Raw genomic sequence first — 22,366 nt, 5'->3', positions numbered from 1 at the left:
CATACATGTACAAAAAATAAAAAGTAAAAAGTAAAGTAATCCTATTTAACTAAACTATCCTAGCTAAGATAAAGAAAACCTAATTCCTAGTTAGCCTAGGAAATTACATATTATTTAACACGGATCTCTACTGAGAAGAAAATAAATAGAGTGTAGGAACACGCGGTGTGTGTTGGCTTGATCGGTGACGTGCGGTGGTAGCACGGCACGCAATAGGCAACGGTATCGTCGTTAGTGCATCGTTGTATGGCGACACAGACGTGGAGCGTTGTTTGGTTAAGCAGTGCCAGCGAATCAGAGGATGTTGCCTTTAAAGATTTGGTTAAAGACCTCGTGGCTTGGAGTTCTCACACGTAGTGTTTGGACGCACGGGGGTGGGTGTGGGTTAGGGTTAATTCCCCCAGGGATCACCTTAGGTGATTCCAACTGAGTATGGTGACTCGGGGCTAGGCGAGTAAATGCCTAGGTGCTGGCAAATGAGTCTGGGTGGTGCTCTTTGCTATGGTGTTCAATCATCAACTGGTCTTCGGACTGGGGGGCACAAGGTTTTGTTCCTTCAGTGGCGAGGTTTGGTTGTAGCGTGCGCATAGAGTCGCAATACGCTCCATGGCACGCAAGGCTAAAGGCAAGTTTATGCCCTTTTCGGAAGTGATAGTTGATATGGGACAGCTACGCACTAAGTGGCATGGACTAGATAGAATACGCATTTGAAAATGGGCTTGACCAGCTTCCACTAGGCAATTGCGCACGAGGTGGTGTGTAAGGCCAATGAAATGATTCAGCACAAAAGTGTTGTTGTGCGGCCTTTGGCCGTTAGGCTGGCGAGACTAGGCAGTCTTGCGCCATCGCAGGTTTGCGAAAAAATCTATGTCCATGACAAAGCGACAGGAAGGCTTGCGGCAGTAAGGAAGGATCATCGCGTCGCACTAGCCTATTGAAAAAGTAGGCCCATGAAAAATTGGCATAGCAGAAAGATTCACGGAGACCTTATTGTTCATTGAGTGCGACACTGAAAAAGACAGTGATGGTTTATCCTGGTTACGCAAATTTGCGCAACTGAAGTATTATTGACCTAGCACAAAAGTAAGATGTTGGCAGGGTGGTATGGGTCATCTTGTCGATGGCAAGCAGAAGTATAAGGTTGTTGTTCAGATGGCTAAGGGAACGTGGATAAGCCAAAGATTCCTACAAGTTGTGTGTTAGGCTCATAGATGGTGCATGATGTTTGTCTTTTATATGCTGAGAAGACACGTTGGATTCGGCTAGATGGATTTGCATCTTTGGGTATGGGAGATCCAACTAAACTTTTATATTCTCTCCCAAGATTGTGGGTTAGCGGAGTGCCCATTTTGAGGAGAATGCTCATTATTTTGGTCCCTTGACTTGACAGTTCCTCTATGAATTGTGTGTGCGAAAAAAGTTGTTGTTCGTGGCTCGTCGGTTTAGTTCCTGCGAGAACATTTTGCTGGCTCCAGATGAGAGTTGCAACGTGCTGGCTCCGGATGAGAGTTACACCGTTGGACGTGTTGCCCTTTGTGAGGATGAGTGCCCAGGAAGACGCTTTGCAAGACCGCTTTGGGGTGATACGCAAGTAGGTGTTCCTCACTTGAAGACTAGTTTGAACCATTGGAAAACCACAAGTTTGTGTCTTAAGGGAGTTGATATCCGTGCGGCACGCGTTGATGGTTGTCCTTCTCATTGAAAGTAATTGCCTTAAGGGATTATTAGATATATTAAGAATACTATTAATCATGGATTATTTTTATCATCTTCCTTCCCATTTAAAGTAACTGCTTATTCAAATTCTAATTGGAGAGGGGATGTAAATGACCGACGCTCAATCACAAGTTTTTTTGTCTTTGTAGGTGACTCATTAATATCGTGGAAATGCAAAAAATATCAGAAGGTATCCCTATCCTCTACAAAAGCATAATACTGGGTTATGAGATGGTATGGTTGAGGCAACTACTAGAAGACTTAGGAGTTCACGTACCAGGACCCTCAAGATTATATTGTGAAAACAAAAGTGCAATCTACATTGCAAGCAATCATACTTTCCATGAAAGAACTAAGCACATAAAAATAGATGGCCACTATGTTCAAGAAGAATTTTTGAAAAAGATCTTCATGTTGTCGTATGTGACATCTGAGTATCAATTGACGACTTTGTCACATGGGTGCGGGTATGGGTGCGACACGGGTGCGGAGCAATTTCAAAAATTTTGGACACGGGAACACGGCTATATATATATATATATATGTATATATATTTTTAAAATATATATATATAACAATAATAAGACTCGGTCAAAGTTGTGCCCATTAGGGAACACGGCTATATATATATATTAATATATATATATATATAAAGATCGATTTTTTTTTAGTTTTTATACATCTTTTGCCCTAAAATGAACAAAAATAGACTCGGTCAAAGTTGACCAAGTCCAAAATATGGACGGACTCGTCCCCAGTGCGTTGACAGAGTCTAACACTTGGTTGACCGTGTTTGACCCGTGTTCAAAGCCGCACCCGTGTTGGGGCGTGTCAACGCGGGTGCGTCGACCTTATAGCCGAGTCCGTGTGACTTAAATTGACGAACTTCTTCACTAAGGCTCTTCCCTCTCCATGTTTTCACTTTCTTCTTGGCAAACTCTCGATTGTGATGTCATGAGTTTGAAGGAGACCATTAGTATATATATATATATATACATATTTATTTATCTTTTACTTTTACAATGTATTTTAGGGCAGCATATGTAATTTTTTAGTTTCATTAAGGGTATAATGGTCAAAAGACCATTATAGTCGTTGGGGCTTCCCAACAGCTATTAGTGGTCCCCTCTACTCCTTGTAGTGTGTATAATTAAGGGAGTTCTTGTCCCTTATTTCCTATCCATTTTGTGTGGATTTATTATTAAATAAATCATTTATTTTTAATTGTTTGAGTGTACTCTTCTTGGCCCTTAGTGGCTTTTGTGCTTGTGCCTTATTGTGGCTTGTGTTTGTGTTTCTTGTGAGATGTGTGGGCCCATTCCTTATTTCATTACAACCGATACATGACTCTAATCTGTCATTAAATAATTGATAGTCTCCAATAAAGAATACTAATATCAAACAATCACTACTAGTCTCTTTCTCCTACCATTCAAGTAATTACAAACAACAAATACAAATTTCAGATTCATGTCAAAATAGCATATGTTCAATATTGACAATCCTGAGAAAATTTCACCATTCCAGTACATGAGAACATTAAACTGACACAGTCCAAAACATAAAACCAATTCCTGCATCCATTAATATCACTGAACAGAATTCGAAAGGTAGGGCTGTGAAAACATGCATGTGCATACCTGTGTCTGCAATTGCATGTGCTTGTGTGTGATATATATAAAAGTATCATGACAAATATAGAATGCATGAACTCAACAATCCTATAAATAATCAAAATAACTAGGCCAATGAAAAAGAAATCCAGGAAATGCAACTAATAGCTCACCATTCAGAAAAAGAAACTCTTTCATACAAGGCTAGTAGAAGTTGGAAAGTTAACGTACCAGAGGCATGTCAAAAGCCAAAAAGTTGCCAACTGGTTTACTTGCGACAAACACGATTCGTACATTTGACAAAAAAATGGTGCCCTTTGCCTTCACTTTACCTTCATGAGCTCTAGCAGAATATTAAACCAGAATTGTAAACAAACTGACAAAGCACACACACGGAACATGCATACATATATGCAAGTGTGCATCAACAACTTATTGCCAACAAAGGCATGTTCATATCTACACAAATATTCAGACATGCAATCACTGAAGACTTACCATGCACAAACAGATCAGGAGTAGAAAAAAGATAACACCATTCAACTGTGACAACATAACCCTGTCTGCCTAGCATGCACACAAAAGCGGACTCTCTCTCTCTCCTGATTGGTTATTCACACTTTTTGTGTGTTTTTTAGCCCATTAGTGGCATTGTGATTATACTCTTGTTCTAGTAGTTGATACACTCATTTTGAATGTCATTATATGTGGATAAGAGATGTTTACTCACACTTTTGTGTGTTTGTTTAGCCCATAAGTGGCACGGTGAATATACTCTTGTTCTAGTCACTGATACACTTGTTTTAAGTGTCATTTTATGAAGACAAGAGATGTTGGTTATTCACACTTTTTGTGTTTTTTTAGCTCATTATTGGTATTATGATTATGCTCTTTTTCTAGTCGCTTATACACTTTAATTTTGAGGTTTGGAGGTCTAGTGAAGTGATTGTGTGCGGTGGTCAAACTATTGTTGAGATTTGCAAATATCATTCATTATGTTATGTGGGATTTTTAAATCTCTCCATAAATTTTTTAAATTTTACTACTCATTTGTCCTTGTATGGAAAATGGTTATTGAAGTATTTTCATGCATTTTTGCATCGAATAGGCTTTAATTGTATGATTAAAGATATTTAAAATTTGTTCCATGTTGATTGTCTTGCGTGTTTTGCATAATTAATGTTTTTTTCTAAGCATATTGTAATCAATAAAATCCTATATTTTTATGTGTTGTAAGCCCTTTGTTGGCTTTTCGTGTTGTCCCTAGTGGACTTGTGATTGTGCACATTGAATTGTGTTTTTGTATGCCCTTATTTGGCTCATATTTATCTTCTGCTCATTTCTTCCGTAAGTTGTTTTCTCTTAAAAAGTTTTCTTATATTTGCACCATAAGTGTCTTTTTCATTCATTTTAAACTATTGCATGGTTCATTCATATATGCATTAGTTGTCTGGTTAATATTGTTTCTAATTGATCCATGTTTATTTACATCTTTTTAAATCCTTATTAAATGACTTGAATCATTTCTTATATCTTCCGTTGTTTAAAAATGATTTGTTCTTGAAAGAAAATCTATCCACAAGTATTTTACCCTCTGATACAGAGGGTCCAGATATTAGCGAAGAGCAGAAGACCCGATCCGGATTGCAAGACCTGCAACCCCATGTCAAAATCGCCTTTTTGGGGTCCATTTGGGGTTGAGGGGTATTTTGGTCATTTTATGCATTTAATTTTCTGAGATTTTTGCTTCATCTCAGAAAAATATATTTTATATTATGGTTCCATTTTTGTGAATGTTGGAATCATTCTTGTATTTTTTTCTCTTTTTTTTAGGTGTTGGATTCTATAGATTCGAATAGTTCTGGTGTTCGTTATAATTTATTTTGGGCACTAGAGGGTGTATGAAGATATTTGGGTAGATTTTATATTTTTTTGCAATTTTTATTTTCGGATCTAAAGTCACCTAATTTTTTGAGATCCAGTTTGCAAGTATTGGATCTTGCAAAAGATCCAATACCTCAAACATTGGATCCATATTGGCGCCCTTGGGGCTGGACCCATTTTATGTCACCTTTGACCAGCCCAAAAGACGTGTAATGGGAGTTATGAGGCTCTAAGAAAATCGTGAAATGGGTTAAGATCTCTTTGAAAAAAATTGTATAGCCTTAAAGATTTTTTTGACTTTTAAAAGAAGATAATACAAGCTCATTTTAAATGGTGCTACCTTATTGGCCATGTTGGAGGTGGCCTTGAAAACCTTCTCCTCACATTAACTTGGCATGGGCTGAGTTTTAAGACCTCTGGAAAAATCGTGCAAGTAGTCTCATTGTTTTCTTTGAAAAAAAATTGGTGAAGTATCAACAACGGTGGAAGTGCCTTAGTCGTCTCCTACCTTGGACGAGTTCTTCTGAAGCTTTGTTGCTGCCAGACCTTGGTGCAGAGTGAGGAGTGAAGGTTTTGTTGTTGTGGGATCCCAGCCTGATCGTGTGAACCTTGTTGTTGTTGAAGTCCTTGCTGCCAGTCTGTGTGTGCTGGAACCTAGTTGATGTCCTCGGTCCTAGAGCTTTGTGACTAGTGGTGTGACCTGCTGATGTGTCTCACGTTGTTGAGGAGATTTTCTGAAGACATTACCAGACGTGGGGTGTTGTTGCTGTGACCAATTTGTCCCAGCCTTCATTGTCATCTCCTTTGAGTTGTTGTCCATTGCCATCCATCCTCTTGAACTAAATTGTGTCCTTGCTAGACGCAATCGACTAGAACCATTTATCTTTTGTTTGCAAATCTGGTTTGACTAGAACTTGTTTCAGTTTATTATAGTTTGTGCATCTCTTGTCCGAAGAAAAAACGATTTCTAAGTATTGTTTCTTGATTAGAAAAATCTTGCTTAGATAGATTTGCTTGTGGTGTGTTTGATATTCTTTGCTTAGACTAACCGGAGTTGCTCTAGGGTGAAGGGAAAAACCACATTGTAGAATCCACCATTGAAGTGTTTGTCAGTGCAGGTCAAACTGTAAACCAAAGAAAATTAAGTGGCCTAAATAATTTGATGTTTGAGAAAGTGTATGAATGTGTATTTGATTCACGAAACTCTATTTACAAGAACAAGTCATCGTTGTTTGAATCATAACTCTTTGTTTCAGTATCGAAACTCTGCGTGTAATAGCTCGTTGGAAAGCTATTGTACATGCCTACAAGTTTCGTGTTCAGCCCTTTTTCTGATTCCAGAGTCTATTCCGACAAGAACTCCCCGGAACAGATTGAACGGTCCCGCGATGACTGTTCAGGACTGTACCAGTCTGACTCATTGATTGAGTCATATCTGAGTTATACGACCTCCGATCAACCTGCTTTTTGTTTTCCTGGATCCATAACCAAATTCTCTAAAACTTTTGTGTTCAGAGTTTCGGCAAAATGCCTAAAAATCATCCTTGTTCTGGTTTGACCCAACTAGGTTGTTTCAGAGGTACCACATTTTAAAACCAGACCTCTGTCCTGGTGTCAGACTTGTTTCTCGACCTCCTGTGGTCAGAAAATTACAAACCTATGTTTGTTAGAAAGTCAAAAGTGTGTCCTACAATTCTCGTGTTGGCACCTTTGGCTGGTTAAGCCAAGGGATGGAGTACCCCTGAAGAATACTTAGATTGGATAAGTGAGGTTAAGGAAATACTTGAATTCAAGGAAGTCCTTCAAGAAAAAACGTATTGGTTTAATCGCCCTTATGTTGACTGGTAGGGTTGCAGCTTGGTGGAGACAGCTTAAGCAGACCCATAGACATCCAGGCCAAAAACCTATTGAGCATTGGAAGCATATGGAACAAAGGCTTTGAGCTCAATTCCTTCCTCTCAATTATCATTAAGAATTATATCAGAAATACCAGAACCTGAAGCAGGGTATGAAGTCAGTTGACCAGTACACTGAAGAGTTCCATGATCTAATTGCTAGGAACGATATACGCAAGAGCAAAGACCAATTAGTGTCCAAATACATTGGTGGACTAAGTTTTCATCTGTAGGATAAGTTAAATTTTGTTGAATGTTGAACTGTGTCATAAGCTCACCAGAGAGCTAGACAGTGGGAGAAGTCTTCGCAAAGGAAGGCTTTAGTTAGGGTTGGTCCGCCAGTGAAGTCCCCTAGTTGTGCACCAGTGGCCCCGAATAGCAAGACTGTCCTGCCCTACCGACACCCCAATGCCACTTCTCAACCTAGGACAGCGAGCCAGAATACGATAGGTCCATCCCAGTTCAGGCCGGCAAGTTCGAGTGCCCCCCATTAAGTATTATACTTATAGAAAACCGGGCCATAAATTCACTGAATGTCGTGGGAAAACACTGTTTACTGAGGGTATTTATGAAGAAGAAGACTCGGGATTTGATCCAGAGTCTGATCCTATATATGTCATGGAGGATGAAAAAGTTGAAAGAATTGAAGAGATCAAAGAGGAGGATTTGTTGTTGCCTGATAGAGGAGAGGCACTCATCTAGAGGAGAGTGTGTTTGGCCACTCATCAGGATACACTCATCAGGATACGAATGATAGATGGCTTAGAACCAATATCTTTGAGTATGCATGTATCATTGATGGTAAGGTTTATAGATTCATCATATATTCAGGGTGCTGCGAAAATGTTATTTCTATGAAAGTCGTATCAAAGTTGAAGTTGGGCACTAGAACTCACCCTAGACCCTATCAAATGTCGTGGCTTCAAAAGAGCGTAGATGTCTGAGTCGACCAATAGTGCTTGGTCAAGTTCTCGATAAGAAACACCTATTTTGATCAGGTTTGGTGTGATGTACTTCCCATGAATGTGAGCCATTTGATCTTAAGGAAGCCATGGCAGTACGATAGGTCTATCATGCATAATGGTAGGACTAACACATATTTATTTAGTTACGAGGGAAAGAAGATACATTTATTACCTTCTAAGGATTTGCCACCACTATCGTCATCATCCAATGCATCTCCATCATCATCCATTCCCCAACCCATCCACATATGAGTCTGTTGTATCATCTAGGGGTAGGTTAGAGGGTGACTTGAGAGTGAGTCAAACTCGAAGAAGAACCTCAGTTTGATGAGGAAATTAAGGTCTTAAAAAAAGTTGAGGCAGAGGAGCCGAAACATGTGTCCCACATGGATCCACTATTCGATAAGAACGAAAACGGTAAAGGAGTCGAGTTTGGTGTTGATCTCAAGGTAGATCCCCAATTCGATGAGGAGTTAAGAGGAAGAAGAACCCTCACCTAAATTTAAGGATGTTGTTACATTCATACATGTGGTTCATGTCATCTTTGACAATCCAATATTTGATGATATCGATAAGGAAGTTGAAGAGACTCGTGAACAACCGTCTTGTGTCATCTTTGACAATCCAATATTCGATTATGGCGATGAGAAAGTCCAAGGAGAATCCCTACCTATTTTTAAAGAGGTCCTATTAGTTAATGAGGTTCGCAAGGAATCTATGCATGAAGTTCAGGATCCATCTATTTTTTCTTATTGTGAGAATAGTGAGGATCAACAAGAAAATCATTTGGCCGAGCATTTAGGAGTTAGATAAAGAAATTTCTCATGTTGAGCCTTTAGAGCGTACAATTATCCATTTTATTCATAAATGTAAGTCAAACACATTCAATATTTCAAGCGTAAAAACCCCAAAATTCTTTTGAGCTCATCAAGATGTGATTGAGGTTGAAAATGATTTTCATACTGCCTTTGCATCTAGAGAAAACTCATGTAGTAAGTTCGCATTGTTGATTTATACGATATGTTTCATTTCTAGCTCTCAAAAAGAAAGCGCACCTTATAGTAAACTTAGAAAGATATTTTATTTTTTTATGTGAAATGCTAAATAAACAAATTTTATAGCTTGATCCAAATTTTTATGAAATTGTTAGAGCATTAACTCTAAGCAAAATTATTAAGGATCATGTCTTGGATGAAATTTTGCTTCCAGAAGAAAGTCTTTATGCATTGAATCTTGGAAAGAATATTGATGCGTATATTTCTGTTGGATATTTGGATGTGTGTGCATGAATATTTGTGTGAATATCCAATTAATTTTGCATTATCTTATAAAAATTTTGATGCATTGAAGATTAAAAAGTATGTTGTATGGTCCATGATTGAAAGGATTTTGCGAAATTTACATTGCGTACATACTTACTTTTGCACATATCTAATTTTGTTTGCATTGCATAGTTCATATTTTAATCCTGGGGACAGATTCTACATTGATTTTATTTTGAATTTTTGTAGGGATTATGGAGCTTAGCTTGAGAAAAACCAAGCTCCGAGGACGAAGCATTTCGACCTTGAAGGGGATGACGTAGAGCATCTGAATATTAGCGAGGAGCAAAAGACCCGATCCAGATTGCAAGACCCGTGACCCCATGTCGAAATTGCCCATTTTGGGTCCATTCGGGGTTGAGGGGTATTTTGATCATTTTATGCATTTAATTTTTTGAGATTTTTGCTTCATTCATCTCATAAAATATATTTTATATTGTTATTCCATTTTTGTGAATGCTGGAATCATTCTAGTATTTTTTTTCTATTTTATTTTTTATTATTTTTTTAGCTACCGGATTCTACGGATCCGGATAGTTTTGGTGTCCATTAGGATTTATTTTGGGCACTAGAGGATGTATGGAGATATTTGAGTAGATTTTATATTTATTTATTTTTTTAGTTTTTATTTACGGATCTAAAGTCACCTAATTTTTTGAGATCCAGTTTTGAAGTATTTGATCTTGCAAAAGATCCAAAACCTCAAACATTGGATCCATATTGGCACCCTTGGGGCTAGACCAATATGGACCTATTTTATGTCACCCTTGACTAGCCCTAAAAGACATGTAAGGGGAGTTATGAGGCTCCAAGAAAATCGTGAAATGGGTTAAGAGCTCTTTGAAAAAAATCGTGTAGCCTTAAAGATTTTTTTTATCATTAAAAGAAGACAATACAAGCTCATTTCAAATGGTGCTACCTCATTGGCCACGTTGGAGGTGGCCTTGGAAACCTTCTCCTCATGTTAACTCAACATGGGTTGAGTTTTAATACCTCTGGAAAAATCATGCAAGTAGTCTCTTAGTTTTCTTTGAAAAACAAAATTGGTGAAGTATCAACAATGGTGGAAGTGCCTTAGTCATCTCCTACCTTGGACGACTTCTTCTGAAGCTTTGTTGCCGCCAGACCTTAGTGCAGACAATAGCTACTACTGAGGAGTGAAGGTTTTGTTGTTGTCAGCCCGATCGTGTGAACCTTGTTGTTGTTCAAGTCCTTGCTGCCAGTCTGTGTGTGTTGAAACCTAGTTATTGTCCTTAGTCCGAGAGCTTTGTGACCTATGTCACATGGGTGCGGGGGTGTGGCACTTTCAAAAAACTTGGGTGCGGGGGTGCGGCAAATATATATAAAGTCTCAAAGTTGGACATAAATGACCCTGATGAGGTCAACGCACCCAGGGTCAGGTTGACCGCATCGGGTGTCGCACCAGCATCGCGTTGTGTCAACGCGAGTGTGACACCCAGTTGGTCGAGTCCATGTGACACAGCTCGTGACTAGTGGGGTTACCTGTTGTTGTGTCTCACGATGTTGAGGAGATTTTCTGAAGACATTACCAGAAGTGGGATGCTGCTGTTGTGACCAATTTGTCTCGGCCTTCGTTGTCATCTCCTTTGAGTTGTTGTCCATTGTAGAGTGAACAGTCCCGCAATGACTGTTCGGGATTGTACCAGTCTGACCCATTGATTGAATCATACGACCTCCGATCAACCTGATTTTTGTTTCCCTAGATCCATAACCAAATTCTCTAAAACTTTTGTGTTCGGAGTTTTGATAGATTCCTTAAGAATCAACCTCGTTCTGGTCTGTCTCAACTGGGTTGTTCCAGAGGTACCGGATTTTAAAACCAATCCATTGTCCTGGTGACCGACTTGTTTCTCGACCTCCTGTGGTCAAAAAATTGCAAACCTAGGTTCGTTAGAAAGTCGAAAGCATGTCCTACAATTCTTGTGTTGCCACATTTGGCTTGTTAAGCACGTAATTGGGTCAAAACAACCCCAGACTGAATCCTGCCAAAACCTAGTTTACTTGTTTTTAGCTTCCGCGCGTGAAGATCCAATTGGATCTTAGATCGTGCATCGACCCACTGTCGGATCAGCATCACTCACTTTTGAGGAATTTTGTGATTTAATCTCTTTTGTGAGTTATTTCTTCATGGTATTGATGTTGTTTGAAAATTGATGCCTATTATGCATTAATGTGTTTTTGGTGATAGATATTATATGTTATTATATATGCATGTATTTATATACGTGATAATGCATTCATATCCATTAATAAATTCATGCATTTATGAGTCTTTTATGGTTTTGATGCCTATGCTTATGTTGTTTCAGGTGTCATTGAGCTATGGTTCAAATTTCATCCAATTCGGAGTTAAAACGACAAAGTTATGGCCATTTTATGGTTTTGGAGCGAATTTCAAAGAGAACCAGCTCCTGATCCAGTCCAAATAACGTCTGATGAATCTTGGATCTGATCCAGACGTTATCAGCAGCCCATTCAACTCAGATCCATTGTTAAAATCTCAAAAACAAACCCCTCCTACTTGGCGCCACCTCTTTTTGTAAATTAGAATTGGTTTAGGTAGTGGTTTGAAATAGTTTTAAATTTTTGAACTCTTTCTATAATTTTTGTAAAACCTAAAAAACTAATATAAAAACTAACCATAGAGGGGCGTGAGGCAGTTTTTGTCCTCTTTCTACAGCACGCCCCACTCTCTCTTTGATCCCATCTTCCCTATTCACGCATGTCCCCAATTTCCCTTCTTTTTCTTCTTCTTCTCTAAACTTCGTTGTTGTCTTCTTCTTTTCTTCTATTTTCTTCTCTACAGGATCAGCGTGAGATCCAATCCGGGAGGTTGTTGCACCCTCCACAAGGCAAGAATTCACTCTCTTCTCAACCCAATTCGTCGGGCGACACCGCATCTGCAAATTCGGTATCTCCTTCTCCCACTTCTCTACTGCAAATTTAGTTTTAAATTTTTTGCTATTATTTCTTTTGATTTTTTATGGATCAGATTAGATTAAGTTTAGTGATCTACATTTAATCTTCATTTTTTCATTTATTTATCTTTCTTTATTTTTATTGAAAAAAAAAATAAAAAAGATAGATCGACGACTTGAATCGACCATCATTCAATTCAAGCCGTCAAATAGATCTAGCATAGCGGTTTTTTTAGTTTTTGTTTTTATTTTTTAAATTTTTTTATTTGTTCTGATTATTAGGATATTAATCTATTTTTATTTTTTGTTCATCTGATTAGTTAGGTTTTAAGTGGACGCACGTAGATATCGACACCCATGTATGGAACGTGGTTTGCAAGCGGAGGCGGCTTCGTCATTTTTTTCTTTTTTTTTCTTTTTATTTTTAGTTAAGTAGGGTCTTAGGCCACATTTTGGGTTGTATTAATTTTCCTTGTGTTCGAGACTTTGTAATAGGGTTTTACATTTATTTTTCTTTTATCTTCAAGGCAATAAAGGCGTGCTTTGTTTGGAATATAAATTTTTTGTCTCATTCCCTGAGTTTGGCTCGGATCTTCAAGGCAATTATTATTGGGTGTTCGGTTTACACAAACGTTTTTATTGAAAATATCCCTTAAAAAATATTTTTTCTAAAACGTACACTAAATTTGTATACCTCAAAAAATTTCTATCCATGTATGAATTTTATTAAAACTCGTAAAATTAGGCATTTTTAAAGCAAAATTTTCACAATATATAATTGTTTTTGCATTTAAACTATCGTGGTATAAAACTCATGAGTCATACTATGAAACTTTGGGAGAGGGTGATTGAGTCTAGGTTGAGGAAGGTTGTCATGATATCGAAGAATCAATTTGATTTTATGCCTAGAAGATCAACTATGGAAGCTATACATCTTCTTAGACAACTTATTGAGAGAAATAGAGAGAGGAACAAAGATTTGCATATGGTTTTTATTGATTTGGAGAAGGCATACGATAGAGTACCTAGGGACGTTCTCTGGTGGACAATAATGAAGAAAGGTGTTTCTCTCAAGTACATTAGTATAATTAAGGATATGTATGAAGGAGTAGTAACCAATGTTCGCACTTGTGGAGGGGTGACAACCAATTTTCCTATAACGGTTGGGTTACATCAAGGATCTGCTTTAAGCCCTTTCCTATTTGCTATAGTGATGGATGAACTTACGAGCTCAATTCAAGAAAATGTGTCGTGGTGTATGTTGTTTGCTGATGATATTGTTTTGATTGATGAGTCTAGAGCTGAGGTTAATGCTAAGTTAGAATTATGGAAACAGACATTGAAAGCAAGAGGTTTTAAGTTGAGTAAGTGTAAGACAGAATACATGGAATGTCGGTTTAGTAAGCAACGAAGTAGTGATGAGAGTGTAGTGAAGCTTGGTGAGCAAGAAATACCGGTGGATGATTGTTTCAAATATTTGGGATCTATCATTCAAAAGTATGAAGAAATTGATGGAGATGTAAATCATAAGATAAAGGTTGGGTGGATGAAATAGAAAAGTGCAACTGGAGTATTGTGCGATCGTAGAATGCCATTGCGGTTGAAGGGAAAGGTTTATAGGACGACTATTAGGCCCGCTTTACTATATGGTACGGAATGTTGGGCTGCCAAGAGACATCATATTCAAAAAATGAGTGTAGCTGAGATGGATGTGTGGAAATACAATAAAAGATAAGATTCGGAACGAGGAGATATGTAAGAAGGTAGGCGTTGCACCCATTGAAAATAAGATGAGAGAGAATCACTTACGGTGGTTTGGACATATTCGGCGAAGGCCTAATGATACTCCAGTTAGAAGGATGGAGAAATGGGAAAATATATTAGTTAAAAGAGGTCGGGGTAGGCCTAGGAAGACATGGATGGAGGTGATAGGAAAGGATATGAATGCTTTGAACCTCACCGAGGACATCGCATTGGATAGAAATGATTGGAGGAGAAGGATTCATGTGGAAGACCCAGAATGATTTTCTTTTTTGGTTCATATTGTCGACCCCAATTGTTTTGGGATGAAGGCGTAGTTGTTGTTGTTGTTGTTGTTGTATAATTGCTTTTGCATTCCCCAAGACGCGCTTCGGAAGCGCGAAACGCGACGCTTCCGAAACGCGTGGGGAAGCGCATGTTTCATTAAGGAAGTGTGTCCCCCTTTAAAGGGAAGGGCGTCCCCCCTTAAAGGGGTACGTGTGTCACTTTAAAGGGGGACGCGTATCCCTTTAAAAGGGGACGCGTTTCAAGGTTATGACTAGTTTGCCCTTAAAAAAAATTATACGTGTGCTTTAAAAATCAACACGTGAATATGCCCTTTAACTAAGGGTAAAATCGGCATTTTACAAAACCCGTGAAAAAACAAAACCCTAAGGGCTTAGGGTTTTGTTTTTTTACGCATCTCTCTCTCTCTCTCTCTCTCTCTCTCTCTCTCTCTCTCTCTCTCTCGAGTTTTCGGCGAGTTCCGAGTTCCAGCGACCTCCTCCCTACTTCTGGCGATGAATCCATTCAGGTACGCACACTTCTCTTCTCTCACTCTATTTCTTCTTTCTCCTCTCTCTCACGCTCTCTCACTCTCTCTGCTGGGTCCTTGGTGAAAAGGGGTCGGCATGGGTTTTCTATCAGACTTGCCGATGTGTTCCCCTTCATTCATGTTGACCCCAGGCTGGCTTTTTGGGAAGCTCATTCCCACCTTGCTAATGGTCGTGTTGGCATGCCAACAGTAATCGGTCAGGTGGGATTGAGTTCCCACCTTGCTAATGGCCCTGTTGGCCTGCCAGAAGTAATCGGTATAAAACTTTGGCACATTTATGGCTGGTATTAGAATATTGTGTTGGTGGAGATCTTATGACCCTGCTAAGACAGGTAGTTCTCTTCTCCTATTCCTATTATCACCACAGAATCCCACATAATTAAATATTCCATCAGCAAAGTTTTTTTATTATACTTCCTAGGTCCATGTCGTGCTTCATATTTTGCTCATGATCTTTTAATGGTCATTTTTTTTTGTTGGAATAGGTAACAAGACACACAGACATGATTTATATTGATCCTCATATTGGACAAGAAAATCATGCCATTTTAGTTAATTTTTATTGCTGACATTCTCAGAAGATTCCCCCTGTTGCACCCAAAATCTCGGAGAGCCTTGCAACGTGCCATAGGTATGGGACTGGGTGCGGTGCATGGGGTTGAAGAGACGTGTGCATGCCACTGATAGTGCCGTGTGCCTGAGCTTGGCACTGGGCTGTGCAAAGGGGTGTGGCGTGTGCACGGGTTGGTGCAATGCAGGTGCTGAAAAAGGTGTGTGCATGTCACTGATTGCGTCATGTGCCTGAGCTTGGCACTAGACAGTGGAAGGAGTGTGTGACATGTGCACTGGCAAGGTGCAGTGCACATTCATAAGAGGCACGTGCATGCCACAGATGGTGTCGTGTGCTGGAGTGGGGCACAGGGCTGTGCAAGGAGTGTGGCATGTGCCTGGTGTGGTGCAGTGCAGATGCGGCAACAGATGCATGGATGTGTGTGAAGTGCGGTGGAAGTGCCCCAAGAGTGATGGATTGGTTGGTTGCGATGTGCATGAGGCAGTCGGGCCAACCCCGTGGCAAACAGGCCTTGCCCATGTGTGCAGAGTTTGGTGCACATGCATAACAGTGGTGTCGTGTGTTGCACAGATCATTGTCATGCATGTGGCGTGCGAAGCACAGCATGCGGTGGGCACGCAGTTGCGGTGAGCATGGTCAGAGCTTGGCATGTGCAGCAATGTGTGCAGTGTGGGCACAGTTGCGTGCACAATCTTTGAGGCGATAATCCAATGAGCATTTAAAGTTGTTTGGGGCCAAGATCGAAGATTCACCGTGTAAATGAACTATGGGGAACACGTGGGTGAAGGCGGATTTGAAGAATTCCGAAGTTGAGAAATTTATGGTTCCCCAAGTGTTATTCGGGTTCCTCTTGCTGGCAAGGGCCTGGCTCCTAAAACACCTATATAGGGGACCTCCTGTTTGAGCTGTTTGGCACATGTTGCAGCAGTTTGGCATAGGCACCCCCTATATCGCACGGGCAGCACTGGGAGTGCATGGGGGTGTCCGTGTGTAGTTCAAATCCCCCATGGGGCGTAGGCAAAGACCTTGGGTGCGTAGGCAGGCGGCCCTTGGTGCGGCGATGCGGTCCCAACCATGCCAAGTGGCATGGGGTTGTGCAAGAGAGTGCACAACGCCGGCGAACGAGTTTGGGTGGTGCTGTTCGCTATGGCAGATAATCATCAACTAGTCTGCGGACTGGGGGTCGAAAGATCTTGTCCCTTCTATGGTGAGGTTATGTTGGGGGCGTGCCCATGGGGCTGCTATCTGCTCCATGGCATGCGAGGCTAAGGCATCCGTGCGTTGTTGGCTCGGATGGTTGGGCTTGAGGAAAGGTGGCTTGCAATGATGGTTGGAGTTATGACATGCATCGGTAAAGGCTTTGGGATGCGTTATGCTCCCATGACCCGTGTTGGATGTTGGTTAAGTCGGTAGTGCTGCGAAGGCACGTTTCAGCCCTTGTCAACGTGCGCTTGCTTGTGGGAGTGGTAAGGCACGTTTGACTTGGTGGTTGAAGGTGCTAGCCGGTATGGGACGGCTATGCACGTAAGTGGCTATCAGATGCACGATGGACCATGTTCGGAAGGATCTCTTGAAAAGAAGAGCTTGTTAAGTTGACGTTCCGCTGGGTAAGAAAGTTACGTGTGGGAAACACGTGTTGTGAGGCTGACTAGGTCGTGAGGCCTAGTGCCGCACGGGGCTTCCTTGGCTTGAAATGCGAAAAATTTGGCCATGGAAAGTTAGCCCGTGACAACTGGTATCAGAGCAGGAGCATCCGAGTGCCTAAGTGGTGGATGTGTTGGAGAGCCTTTGGCCGGGTTTCTCTTCATGTTGCCAAAGCATATTCGGAGCACCGAAGTCGGAGTGTGATGCTTCATGGTGGAGTTAACATGAAGGCTGGTTTGTTGGAGTGGGATTGGCTATGTGGAAGGCCAACTATATAGTCAGCTCAGGACAACAATGTGCAGTTTCTGTGTGGACGAAAACGATCGTTGGTTTCCTTCATGCCTCGAAAGCTTGCGAGGCACAGTGGCATACAAGATGTGTGTTTAAAAAGAAATGAATCCTTTGGGTCGATGCGACACTGAAAGGGCAGTGGTTGCTTATTGCGAGCTCAACAATCACCAAGAAGGTGCCCTATAAATCAGGGCTTATGCACGGCAGAAGGTCGCTGAAGAATGTGGTGGACCGTTGTTGGAGTTGCTGGAGACATGCTAAGGTATGGGACTTAGTGTGTTCGAAAGCTGCAGTAACTGCGGGTTGAAACCAAAGTGTAGGCACACCTTTGGATTCAAGGGTGCCTTGTGTGGTGAGGGCAGTGCGAGGAGAAGCTCGACTGTTACTCTGTGTTGAAGGCAACACGATATGGAGTGCCTTGATTGTTGCTCGTGTGTGCCGGCACACTCTCCACGGACCACAGTCAGGATGACTGGTGGTGTGCAGACCAGGTATGGCCAAAGAGGCATGACCTGAAGTGACCGAGCCATCGAATGAGCAATGAGGGCACACGTGTAAGGTGCTGAGACAGCAAGATGCTGTGCGGGCATGGAGATCCGCTTGAGAATGGGGACTACGCTGGGGTCCCGTGATTATGAAAAGAGAAAAGGAACTGAATGAGAAGATGCACATCATCCGGATGAATTGCGTTGTCGAAGGGAACTCCATAGATGTTAAGCAAAGATATCGTCGAGGACGACGATGGCTTGAGTGGGGGAGAATGTTGCACCCAAAATCTCGGAGAGCCTTGCAACGTGCCATAGGTATGGGACTGGGTGCGGTGCATGGGGTTGAAGAGACGTGTGCATGCCACTGATAGTGCCGTGTGCCTGAGCTTGGCACTGGGCTATGCAAAGGGGTGTGGCGTGTGCACGGGTTGGTGCAATGCAGGTGCTGAAAAAGGTGTGTGCATGTCACTGATTGCGTCATGTGCCTGAGCTTGGCACTAGACAGTGGAAGGAGTGTGTGACATGTGCACTGGCAAGGTGCAGTGCACATTCATAAGAGGCACGAGCATGCCACAGATGGTGTCGTGTGCTGGAGTGGGGCACAGGGCTGTGCAAGGAGTGTGGCATGTGCCTGGTGTGGTGCAGTGCAGATGCGGCAACAGATGCATGGATGTGTGTGAAGTGCGGTGGAAGTGCCCCAAGAGTGATGGATTGGTTGGTTGCGGCGTGCATGAGACAGTCGGGCCAACCCCGTGGCAAACAGGCCTTGCCCATGTGTGCAGAGTTTGGTGCACATGCATAACAGTGGTGTCGTGTGTTGCACAGATCATTGTCATGCATGATGCATGTGGCGTGCGAAGCACAGCATGCGGTGGGCACGCAGTTGCGGTGAGCATGGTCAGAGCTTGGCATGTGCAGCAATGTGCGCAGTGTGGGCACAGTTGCGTGCACAATCTTTGAGGCGATAATCCAATGAGCATTTAAAGTTGCTTGGGGCCAAGATCGAAGATTCACCGTGTAAATGAACTATGGGGAACACGTGGGTGAAGGCGGATTTGAAGAATTCCGAAGTTGAGAAATTTATGGTTCCCCAAGTGTTATTCGGGTTCCTCTTGCTGGCAAGGGCCTGGCTCCTAAAATACCTATATAGGGGACCTCCTGTTTGAGCTGTTTGGCACATGTTGCAGCAGTTTGGCATAGGCACCCCCTATATCGCACGGGCAGCACTGGGAGTGCATGGGGGTGTCCGTGTGTAGTTCAAATCCCCCATGGGGCGTAGGCAAAGACCTTGGGTGCGTAGGCAGGCGGCCCTTGGTGCGGCGATGCGGTCCCAACCATGCCAAGTGGCATGGGGTTGTGCAAGAGAGTGCACAACGCCGGCGAACGAGTTTGGGTGGTGCTGTTCGCTATGGCAGATAATCATCAACTAGTCTGCGGACTGGGGGTCGAAAGATCTTGTCCCTTCTATGGTGAGGTTATGTTGGGGGCGTGCCCATGGGGCTGCTATCTGCTCCATGGCACGCGAGGCTAAGGCATCCGTGCGTTGTTGGCTCGGATGGTTGGGCTTGAGGAAAGGTGGCTTGCAATGATGGTTGGAGTTATGACATGCATCGGTAAAGGCTTTGGGATGCGTTATGCTCCCATGACCCGTGTTGGATGTTGGTTAAGTCGGTAGTACTGCGAAGGCACGTTTCAGCCCTTGTCAACGTGCGCTTGCTTGTGGGAGTGGTAAGGCACGTTTGGCTTGGTGGTTGAAGGTGCTAGCCGGTATGGGACGGCTATGCACGTAAGTGGCTATCAGATGCACGATGGACCATGTTCGGAAGGATCTCTTGAAAAGAAGAGCTTGTTAAGTTGACGTTCCGCTGGGTAAGAAAGTTACGTGTGGGAAACACGTGCTGTGAGGCTGACTAGGTCGTGAGGCCTAGTGCCGCACGGGGCTTCCTTGGCTTGAAATGCGAAAAATTTGGCCTTGGAAAGTTAGCCCGTGACACCCCCTTCCTCTTGTCCTTTTTATTTCATGTAACTGATAACAAGAATATTTAACGTAGTTTTACATTTTGTAGTGGAAATTATATAGTTAATCTTGACTCCAATTTTGGCCAAGTGAAACTCGGTGTGGCAGCCAGACAATAATATTGTACAGCATTGTAAATATTAATTTTGACCAAATGCATAAAATGTTTATATCCCTTATATATGGCCATATCCATGTGACATTGAGATAAATGTAATCTCATTGTCTCAGCAGCTTGTGGAAACAGGAGCTATTTAAATTTTCAACACATGCCATTATTTGGTTTTCAATGTAAAGGCCTGTCAACAAGAATTTGATTTCATAATTTAAATGGTTGGGAATGTCAAAGATAGTACCTATTTATGTAATTCATACTTAATAGTGTTACAAGTTGATGGGCCTTGGTTAAGCTGTCTATAGTTCAAACTTGGGACCAAGTCTTTTTTTAAACCACGTTTACCAAAACTCATCTTCTTCATTCATCCCTCTAGAATTTTCTAAGCATCAATAGCAGAAAGGTTAATCAAAACCATTTTCTAAGCTCTTGAAATGTTGAAGTCTGAGACATGATTATGTTTTTAAAACTTTCAAAAAATCAATCGTCCAAAATATTTTTTTCTTTCTTTTTAATTTTGTCTGCTTTATCATAGTATATTATAGAATCATAAATCTTCACCTCCTTAAATGATGTTTATTTTTTTGTTTTATTAATTGGTAAATTATGAGAATAATGATTTGTGTTATTCACTCTCCATCATTTGCTGTTAATAATAGCTTTTTTAAAGTGTTCTAAAATGATTACTATACTTTTATGATGAAGGTATATTAGCCTGTTCTTTGCTTCATTAATGACCATCACAAGCTATGATCACGACAATTATGATGACGATGATGATTCTTTGTACAATTTGGAGCATGAATCATCTAGTGGTGTTGGGAGTGCCGATGCAAGAAAGGGCAAGGGGTTTTCTGATCGTCCATATCAGTTTGAGGAGAGAAATGAAAATTGTTTTGATGAGGAAGACGAAAAAGAACATGACTTGGATGACTACTATTCTGAAGATGACCAAGATGTTGAACCACCTAGCATGCATAAAACAACTCTGCTATGGCGCCATGTATTGAAACAAAAGAAAAGTGGGCAAAGAAAGCAAGGTGGAACCCAGGTTTTTATGTGCAGGCACTGCAAAAATATTTATCATGGGTCATATACTCGAGTTTTTGCACATCTCATGAGAGCTATAAAGGGACAAAGTGTTGGGATTGCCTTTTGTCCTGTAGTTGCAAAAAATGCAGAATTGGCAAAAAAAAATTAAGAGGCAAGTTCGACGAGTGAAAATTTCATCAAGTGCATTTGAATTGAGGAGATCAAGAGTTGATAAACCAAAGAAGCCTATTATGACTACATCATCTAGTGGAAGCCGAAACACAGTTGATATTGGTGATACCTTTAAAAAGGTAGACAGAGATAATGTAGATCATAAAATTATCAAATTTTTGTATACAAATGGCATACTTTTCAATGTGCTTCGATCACCATATTGGGAAGAGATGATATCTGCAGTTAGTAAAGTGCGTGGATATAAACCCCCAACATATGAAAAAGCGAGAATAACATTGTTTGACAGTGAGAAAGAGTGTGTTTACAGAGAGTTAAATGAATTTCGAGAAAAGTTTGAAGAGTTTGGAGTTTCCATTGTCTCGGACGGTTGGACAAATATCAAGAACAAACACTTGATAAATATACTAGCATCAAACTATTTTGGCTCGATGTTCTTATATGCAAGCGATTTTTCTAATGTGCAACAGTCAGCTGCAAACATTGCCGAGTTTTTTAAGACGGGATTCAAACTTGTGGGGCCTTCTAATGTAGTGCAAGTGATTACAGACAATGCAGCGAATTACAAGTTAGCAGGTAAGGAATTAAAACAAACGTATAAGTATATTTTTTGGTCACCTTGTATCATGCACACACTTAATTTGATCTTCAAGGATTTAGCACATGAGTTTCATTGGTTGAAAGAAACATATTTGCAGAGTAAAGAAATTGTGAAGTATATCACAAATCATTCAAAAGCACTAGCAATCTTTAGAAGCAATGAAAAATTAGAGCTAATAAAGATTGCAAAAACAAGGTTTGCTTCATACTACTTTGAAGTGTTTGCTTGATGTGAGGGAGAGCTTGAGGCTCACAGTAATTTCAGATAAATAAAGCGAGTGGAAGCAATCATACACGGATGAAACTATGAAAAAAATGGTTGTTACAATAGAAACAATTGTTCTTGATGAAGAATATTGAGATTTTGTACGTTTAGCATTATTGATTACAAAACTCATCTATAAAATGATTAAATTTTGTGATCAGAAAGGCCCTATAATTGATGAAGTGTATGAAGGCATGGACAACATGTTGGGAGAAATCAAAGACAATCTAAAAGGACAACCA

At 41.0% G+C, this 22,366-nt stretch overlaps 1 protein-coding gene across 1 annotated transcript in view; it reads right to left on the bottom strand.

Annotated features, from left to right (window-relative positions):
* Nucleotides 1-22,366, bottom strand: part of LOC149834800 (classical AGP protein) — a 72,282-nt gene that overhangs the window by 45,931 nt on the left and 3,985 nt on the right. Inside the window, exon 2 of the mRNA XM_090011564.1 lies at nt 3,561-3,672. Coding sequence (XP_089867690.1) covers nt 3,561-3,672 — 112 coding nt within the window. The remainder of the gene's footprint in view (nt 1-3,560; nt 3,673-22,366) is intronic.

This window comes from Nuphar pumila, chromosome 6 (genome assembly GCF_984573655.1).
Source record: "Nuphar pumila chromosome 6, dmNupPumi1.hap1.1, whole genome shotgun sequence".
Classification (NCBI taxonomy): Eukaryota; Viridiplantae; Streptophyta; class Magnoliopsida; order Nymphaeales; family Nymphaeaceae; genus Nuphar; species Nuphar pumila.
This window is presented reverse-complemented; position numbering and strand designations above follow the sequence as displayed.